Below are 9,122 nucleotides of genomic sequence, written 5' to 3'. Positions count from 1 at the left end.
AATGAATTTCTATCTCGTGTTAAAAAAAAATATTTATAAAAGATAAATTTAAAAATAATAATGATAATAATAATAGAGACCCATCCCACTACGAGTTTAGATTAATTTAGTTGAATTAGTATAACTTAAAAATTAATTAAATATATACAATAAAAAAATTCGAAGCTTTCTATCATTTCAACTAATTTCCTTTTAGATTAAAAGACTAAAAAAAAGGATAAGAGAGAAGGACAACGAGGATTTTTTTTCAAATTTCAAAAAAAAAAAAAAAAAAAAGAGAAAACAACCCTTAAAACTTTATCGAATAAATCTATCTTTTTTTTTTCCCATGTAGTAGCCACAACAGAACCCTTCAAAGAACCCAAAGCAAATTAAGCTCGACGTTATTCCAGTCTTCAAGGCTCAAAGGCCCTTCAGAGAGCATAGTTACAAGAAACCGAGGTGGTTGTTGAAAAAGGAGAACTTGAACTAGAAGACAACCTTTCCTTCCCATTCTCCTCTTCTATGCTCCCTGAAATGCGGAACTCCTGTACCCCACATCCTGCATTTTCCGACATGAACTCTGGATTCCCATCATTTCCAAAATAACATGCATCAAATATCAAGTCAATGTTGTCTTCGAAGCCTGTATCATCAAACAAGTTCGGTAACTCACAGGCATTTTCAAGGGGAAGGTCAGGCACAGGGAGAGTGACCAATCCAGAATCCAAACAAAAGCTCCAAGTGAGATCATGATCTTCGATCGGATCTATGTTTATCATAGTTGAAGTGTCAATGCACGTAGGGAGCTGTGTGCCTTGAAGCTGTGGTGAAGCAATCTGTTGTTCTTCATCTTCTTCTTGTGGTGGTGGTTGTGATGATGGTATTGGTGATGGCGATGGTGGTTGTTCAACATCGGCTTCCGCTTCTTCAGACTCGACGGAGGAGTTGGGAAGTGGGTCCGCTGGAAGGATATGATCTAGTGGGATGCCTTTCATCTTTAAGCGGTCTATGTAATTGCTGATATCAAAATTGGTCACAGCATTTGCTCCTCTGTACTCTATTGCTGCCATATCATAGGCTGCTGCAGCTTCCTCTTGTGTGTCTTGCCAACAAATAAAATAAATAAATAAATAAAACATATATCAAAGTTTAGCATCCAATGGAAGCTCATTTGCCTATATATTCTGCTCAATCTTAGAGAATTAAATTAGTTGATAAGATTAGTCAAGCCAATAGATATCAGACTGAATTGAGAATATGCTGTCAAAATTACATTCTGCCTAGGTTTAATGTAATATCTTCACCAATGCATATTCTTCCATAGCTTCTTTTGCAGCCTACATTGCTTAGCACAATTGTATATGCTTTAAAGAGAAAAAGATAATAAAGAAAAAGAAAACTTAATTAGTGTCGTTTGTTTTAGCAAAAAATATTTTGAAGAAACATATTTTTCTCGTTTATAACATTTAGCTACCTAAAAAAATTAGTTAAATTAAAATAACGAGATTAGAAAAATAACGAGCCATGAAAATACAAAGAAAATAATCAATCGTTGGATATGTAGTAGTGTTTCAATATATTATGATATTGTAGAGGTAGATGTTGTAAATGTTGTAAATCTTAAAAACAATTTAGTCAATATACTAAAAATAAATATAAACGTTTCGTAGAGACATTGTAAAACGTTGTTGTACATGATACACACGTTGTAAGTATGCATGTGAGCACAAAATGTGACTCTCACATTCCATATAGCTTCTGTATTTATTGTTTTTTTTTATATAATTTTAAAAATGTATATATTAAGATATTGTTAATTTTAAATTATTAATATATCATAAGAAAAAAAAATACTTAACTACTAAGATATTTAGTTTCATAACTATTAACTACCATGCCATGTCATTATCAATTCTAAAAACACAAAATCATGCACCCAGAAAGAAAATTTGTGGTCCCAACCCGTCTACCATTATGATATAAGAATTATAACTATTAAATATATTGAGAAAATTTAATTTTTAATTTTGATTTTTGATTTTTGATTTTTCAATAAGTGTGTTTCATTGTTAATGTTGAGAAGAACGTGAGGTTTTGTTGTCTTTGTAAGGGGTGAGTCACGTGGGGAGTCCCCAGTAAGCAAATGTTGAGAATCACATTGTATAGTAATTATTATTAGTGATGACAGGGAACGTGAAGCCAAATGAATTCAAGGGATCTGAGCGAAAAAGAAAGTTTTTGCTTTGTGTACATCTCATGGACCTGGCACAATTCCAGGCACCATGCTTCATGCAAATTTCCAGGTGTGCTCATTTCCGCCCACTCGTCTTTTCTCTTTTCTCTAAATTTCCAAAACCTACTCATTTATTACATAACCGACACTTTCAATACTCCATGCTTCTGTTTTTTTTTTTTTTTTTTCTCCTTTTCTAAAAAAGAAAATTAGGATATTTACATTTATATACAATAAAATATTAAAATGCATAAATTATCTGCAAAAGAAATTTAACAAAATTATTTTCTAAAAACCTGTCATTTAGATTATTGCTTTTGAATTATTTCAGTTATTACATTTATATTTTATTAAAAAATTACTACTTGAAAATATTTTAATAAATTTTTAAAAATAAAGCATCAATTAATAAATTTCATTAATTATATAAAACTAAATAGTAAATTTTGAATTAGATTATTATAACTTTTCGTTTTTAAAGAGATTGAATTAAAAAAATATATAAAAATTTTATAAAATACAAAATTACAGCTTGGTAATCAGACTATAATTATATTTAAATAGGGATTAAGAAAGGGGGCTGCCATGTTAGGTGGTTGACTGACACTAACAACTTTTGAATTTGGCATCCAGTCAGTGAGTGTAAAAGTTCTGCGTCTTCTTTTCCTAATGCCCTTATGCAAAAGAAATCAGACTTTTTTGCAAACATAACCTCAAAATCAAGCTTCCTATTACCCTTTCGGTCACTTTCAATTTATCATTGGTGCCTTAATATTTAATTTGTTATTTTTATTTTACTTGTTAATAATTATAAAAAATTTCTTTTAATTTAAATAAAATAAAAAACATGATGAAATTTAAATTAATGTCAATAAAAATTTAATTTAATTTAATTTCCATTTAATAAATTAAATTTCATTGATTTCTAACCCAAAACCGGAGGATTGTTTGTTTGTCCAGTTTAGGATACCAAATTATTATGTCTTGAGAATTGAGAAAAGCAAACAAAACAAAATTAGAAAACAGAGATTGGCCTGGCTATGTTTGCTTAACAATAATTAATATTACTAAATTTTTTATTCCAGTAACGAATTGGTTCGATTTTATGTCACGAAGCTCAGTTTAAAAACTATATATTATATAAGTATAAAAATTTTAAAAATGTTAAAAAATTGAAAGCAATAGATTAAATTGGAAGAGAAGTCGTACTATAAGTTCCGAGGTAAAGGTACTTGTTGCCAAAAACTCTTCCAATTCTTGCCTCCCACCGACCATTGTGGTGATGCCTGTCACAACTTCAAACAATTAGGCCGACGACTCCAGATGCATTCAGCTAAATTACTGCTTTTTTTTTTCTCTTACGAAATTAAAAAATTAAAATGTATATTTCAATTATTAAAAAATTATAAAAATTAAATAATATTAGCAAGTGGAGTGGGAAAATTACCTAGCCACGCCACGATACTTAGACACTCCTCTAGAAAAGCCACTGCTTCGCCGTCGAAGAGAAGCCAGGTACTCTTCTTTGCTCATCTTCTGCATCTCTTCAAGCTCCTTAGAGTATGTTTCTATCTGAACCAATTAATTAAATTTCTTAAAAATTAAAAATTAAAAATATTTCAATTCTTTAAAATCTGGGAAATGAAACCCAAAACAGAAAATTGATTATAGTACCGGAAAATTCAAGGTTGTCTCTGTACCCCAGTACTTTAGAGCAGCTAGATCATAGGTACGAGCAGCTGCTTCCTCATTATCATAAGCCCCTGCAATTTTCCAATAAAAAAATTTATCACTTCTTTAATCTTTGGGCAGAAAACAATATAAAAAAAAATTGAGGAATTAAAATATTGGATTGAGATCGCCAAGTACTTACCCAAATAAACTAAGCAGCGACAAAAGTGTACATGAACGTTACAATGACAAGGATTATCAGGAATAAACACACAGTCAGAAGTTGGTAATAAATTATTTCAAAAAAAAAAAAAAAAGATCACAGATCTCCTTGATTTTTGTAAATATAAAAAAATATAAATTAATTAAATTCACCTTGTCTTCCCTTCTTGTTTTGAATGTTGTTCCATGAACTCTTGTCCCATAGATGAGCCTCAAACCTTCCCGTCCATCTATGCCTTTCTCCATCAACCCAGAAACAAAAATTAAATGTCAAAGACAAATATAAGTATAACTATAAATATCAATGCCCAAATCAATAAGAACCCACATTTTATTTTCTATTATTGTACCTGGTCACTCCTCTATAAATGGAGCTTCTTCTACCGCCGGAGGTAGGACTGGTGGTATTAGGCTGGCATTTGTCTTGCTTCTTGTGAATTCTCTTAACACGTTTGGAGTTGCGTGTCTCTGGTCTTAATTGATGCGGTGGCGTATCAGATGAAGCAGAGGAAGAATAAGAAGAAGATGAAGAAGAAGAGCATGATGAATCAGGGGACCTCTTCATTTACTCTGTTCTTTGAGCTCTCTGTTCAGATTCTGCAATGAGAGAAAAACAGAGACCGGGATTGAAAGAAGAAAGAAACTCAATGCAAGAAATAGAAGGATGGGTACGGTTAGGTCTCTCTGCTGGTTAAGAATCAGCGACTTTGAAGAATGAAGAGGTGAGTGTTTTGGTAACCAAAAGTGGTTTACCAAAACAAGGAGAGAGACATAGAAAACAAGGAGAGAGACATAGAAAGAAGTAGAAGTGAAAGAGTATTTAATAAATAGCCTTTTTTTATAAAAAAAAGGGGGGGGATTTTGTGGGGGGTTTAACCATGGGTTAATTAACCAAACCATGAGTTAATTTAATGCACAACACTTGGCTTATGCAGCAGTCATGCTGCCAATGCGGTTTTTAGAGGTATGCTGGTGGTATATGTAGGAATCTTATAATTTTTAAAAATGAAAACAACACTAAAAAGGTTTTTACCATGACTAATATGTCAGTTACTTTAGGGGTTTGTGTCTGTGTATCGCTTGCAAAGAGTGAACGTGTAAGGACATTTCTGCATTTTGAACAATTGTGCACTCCAGATTCAATATAAGGGAAGTCTGTCTATACTAAGCCTTTGTTTGATTCTAAGAGAGAAATTGAATAATACAAATTATAAAAAAAGATTTTTCTTTTTTGTTTTTTTTTTTAATTAATTAAGATAGGAGAGATGCAGAATTTTTTTGCTTAAAAAAAAAACTATTTATTGTGATGTTTCAAGCTACAATTTTATTGTTTTATAAATAATATATTCACAAATTTTTCTTTCATTTTGCTCTAATTTTGAGGAAATTATTTTAGTCACATAAGAGGATTTAGAAAATGGAATTTCTTTTCCACCCTTCTTCTTTCTCCTCAATTTTTTTTTCATTTTATTTGTTGTCCAAATAAAAATATAGGAAATATATACATATTATGTTTTCTTTTTATCACTATTTCACACAATCTAAACCATGGATCATGAGGAGAATTGCATAGTTGAGAAATATTATTTTAAATTAATCGATAAATAACATAAATACTTATCTATCATAAATAATCAGTTGACTAATAGTTTAGAAAATATAGATCAACAAAATATCTTTTGTCTATCAAATCAATTTAACGTCATTATCCGAGTCAAAAAAAATATATTAAGACTCCTTATTATGACTAGGGGAGCAGTATTCGGTTCAAACCGAAAAAACCGACCGAATCGAATCGATTTGAAATTTTGATTCGGTTTTTTATATATTTCGGTTCGGTTCGGTTTTTAATTTCAGAAATTTCAGTTATTTCGGTTCAGTTCGGTTTTGATCAGAAAAAAACCAAAAAAACCGAACCGAACCGATTAGTGATAATAATATATTTTTTCAATAATATAGAGAAATTAAATCATATTAAAATTAAAATATTTTAATTAAATTTTAAAATATTAAAAATAAAGTGTAAAAAATAAAAAAATTATTAAAAATCGAAACCAATCAAACCGAACCGAATCGAACCAAATCAGACCGGTTCGGTTCGATTCGGTTTCTGACCAAAATCGGTTCGGTTCGGTTTTCATAAACACTAAAATTTCGGTTTTCGGTTTATTCAGTTCGATTCGATTTTGAACCGAACCGACCGAATGCTCACCCCTAATTATGACAAACATGATTATCCGAGTCAAAAAAAATTTCAAAACTCAAAAAATAATTTATAAAAAATTAAATTAAAAATGTATATAAATTATGGTGAATTAAAATTTTATGCTAACTTAAAAAATGTTTTAAGACTTCTTTATTAGGATTATAAAATTCTAAATATCATTACCCGAGTCAAAAAAATATTCTAAAATTCAAAAAATAATCTATAAAAAATTAAAAAAATATTCTAAAATTTAAAAAATAATCTATAAAAAATTAAATTAAAAATGTATATAAATTATGGTGAATTAAAATTCTATGTTAACTTACAAAATATTTTAAGACTCCTTTACTAAGATTCTAAAATCCTAAATATCATTATCCGAGTTAAAAAAATATTTTAAAACTCAAAAAATAATCTATAAAAAATTAAATTAAAAATGTATATAAATTATGGTGAATTAAAATTTTATGTTAAAAAATATTTTAAGACTCCTTTACTACAATTCTAAAATTCTAAACAATAAAAAAATATTCTAAAACTCAAAAAATAATCTATAAAAAATTAAATTAAAAATGTATATAAATTATGGTGAATTAAAATTTTATGTTAATTTATATAGACTAAAATTTAATTAATAGACTAACTTAATCAAGGACTTGAAAATTATTAGACGATTCTAGATTAAATAAATAAAAGAATGGAGGAGCTACGACGTAGCACCAATCAACATACACATAATTAGAAGAGGTGCTCAACATATAAAATATTATGCCATATTATGGTACTTAAAAAGAATTTTTGACTTGATTGTTAAAGAAAATAAAGAAGAAAGGTAAGAATCAAAAAGAGTAAAGAGAAGGAGTAGAACGTTTACAAGGGAATGGGAATGCCTTTGAGTGTTCTTTTCTTTCTTGTTGGGAGGATGAGAGAAGATTTTTTTAGAGTAAAAGAAAAGGGTAGCGGACTGTTAAGAGTATGAATGCTAAATTATTATTGTCTCCAATATTTTAGGAGAGAACGAGATGCTTAATTAGGATAGGAAGAATCCTATCCAATTTGTAAAGCAAATTACCTTTTTCTTTAGAGATTTGGCTAGTAAAACTCTTGATTTTGGATTGACATTTGTTCTTTTTTTTTCCTTAAAAGGTTCCCCAAAGATTCATGAAAATAAAATTGGGTGCCCATGTACATGGATTGGATGAATGGGACAAAGAACATGACCTGTTCTTAGTTTAAGCTTGCTGGTTCTTAGTTTAAGCTCGCTAATCCTTTGGGCTAAATGAATGGGATAAAAAACATGACCTATTCGGCTAACCCTCCCCTCCTTAGTTTAAGCTCACTAATTCTTAGGTCAAAATCGACCTTGAGATGGATGAAGTCTAAAAAGGCATAAGGGACTCATCAAATCATATGATTGGCTGAATGGCTCAAGCTTTACCATAATTTTAATTTTTTACACTTTCACATGTCTCACCTAGGAGTAAGTATTCCAATCTTATTCTTTTTATCAAATCTAACCGAATAAATTGAAAACTTGAATTTTAGAAATTTACAAAAACTGAACTAGATGAAAATAAGACTAAACTGAAACATCCCAATTTAATTTGATTCGATTTGGTTGGTTAAGTTTTTTAATGGTTTTTTTCTTTTAGACCTTATTTTTAATATTATAAAATTTAATTTGCAGTGTTTCAATCTTGATTTTTTTTACTAATAATTACAATTAAATAAGAAAACAAAACTTTAAATTAAAAAAAATTAAAGAAGACTTAAGTTTATATACTCATTCTTACAAAATCATTCAAGAAAAAACTATTTCATTTAATTCAATTTTGATTTTTTGCCAAAACCAAACTAAATAAAAAAAAAACTAAAACTTTTAAAATCAAATATAAACTTAAAATAAAATAAAACTGAACCAAAATTTTGAATTAATTCGATTTAATCAGTTATTTCAGTGTGAGCTGAATAGCTTGCCCCTAGTATCATCCTATGTTTTTAATTTTTTTTTATTTTTAATCTTATTTTTACTATTATATTTTTTTGTTTATTTTATGGCATAAAACACATTCCAAATCTCTTTTAGTTTACTTCACGTTTTAGAATCAAATGTGATTCTCATCATTGGATTTTTCTTCCCTCAAATGTGTATGTAAATGAAAGTACAAATTTAGGGGTCTACAAACTTAGACAAGGAAAGGTCTTTGACTATTCCTGCAAATCCCAAATTCCATTAATAGTGAATTTTTAGTATAATTAATCAGTGTGAAAATGTTAAGGAGCTATTAGATTATTTAGATTTTTTATATTTGGATAAAGGAAATATTTCTCAAATTTATGAGTTATACAAGGTATTTTTGGGCTAAAAATATAATAGAATACTCATTACTTATTTTACTGATTTTAAGAGAGTATGTGAGGAACCTAATATTTTGATGTACTTTAGTGCAAATATGGAAACTCAACCGGCTCAACTAGAGCACATGGAGGTGATGAATTTCCTTGCATATCTCCCTCCAGAACTTGATATTGCTAAATCTCATTTTGTTTCTAATTCTAAAATTTTATTTTTTTTTGCATGATGGCTTCAAAGGGTGATATATAAACTTCTAAAGTCTCGTAATATCCCAAATTTTCAGGTCATGGATAGTACTATTTCTGGACAGTGAATAGTATCACCTATAAGAAAGCCGCTACTTTTTCTACTTATTATTCAAAAAGAAGGCCGGTACTTTTTTTACTCTAGTATTATTGAAGAAGTATGGTATTTTAAAAAAAATGAATAGTGATCATAAAGAAAGGAAAATT

At 29.0% G+C, this 9,122-nt stretch overlaps 1 protein-coding gene across 1 annotated transcript; it reads right to left on the bottom strand.

The window, feature by feature from the left end:
- Positions 1 to 278: 278 nt before the first annotated feature.
- Positions 279 to 4,998, bottom strand: LOC110624455 (ethylene-responsive transcription factor WRI1). Its single transcript, XM_021769610.2, has 7 exons — positions 4,459 to 4,998; positions 4,262 to 4,344; positions 4,089 to 4,097; positions 3,890 to 3,978; positions 3,663 to 3,787; positions 3,425 to 3,501; positions 279 to 1,084 (listed from the first exon to the last, which is right to left on the bottom strand). The coding sequence occupies exons 1-7, from the start codon at positions 4,671 to 4,673 to the stop codon at positions 414 to 416; spliced, it is 1,269 nt and encodes a 422-aa protein (XP_021625302.1). The 5' UTR covers positions 4,674 to 4,998; the 3' UTR covers positions 279 to 413.
- Positions 4,999 to 9,122: the final 4,124 nt, after the last annotated feature.

The sequence above is a fragment of the Manihot esculenta genome, chromosome 10 (genome assembly GCF_001659605.2).
Source record: "Manihot esculenta cultivar AM560-2 chromosome 10, M.esculenta_v8, whole genome shotgun sequence".
Lineage (NCBI taxonomy): Eukaryota > Viridiplantae > Streptophyta > Magnoliopsida > Malpighiales > Euphorbiaceae > Manihot > Manihot esculenta.
This window is presented reverse-complemented; position numbering and strand designations above follow the sequence as displayed.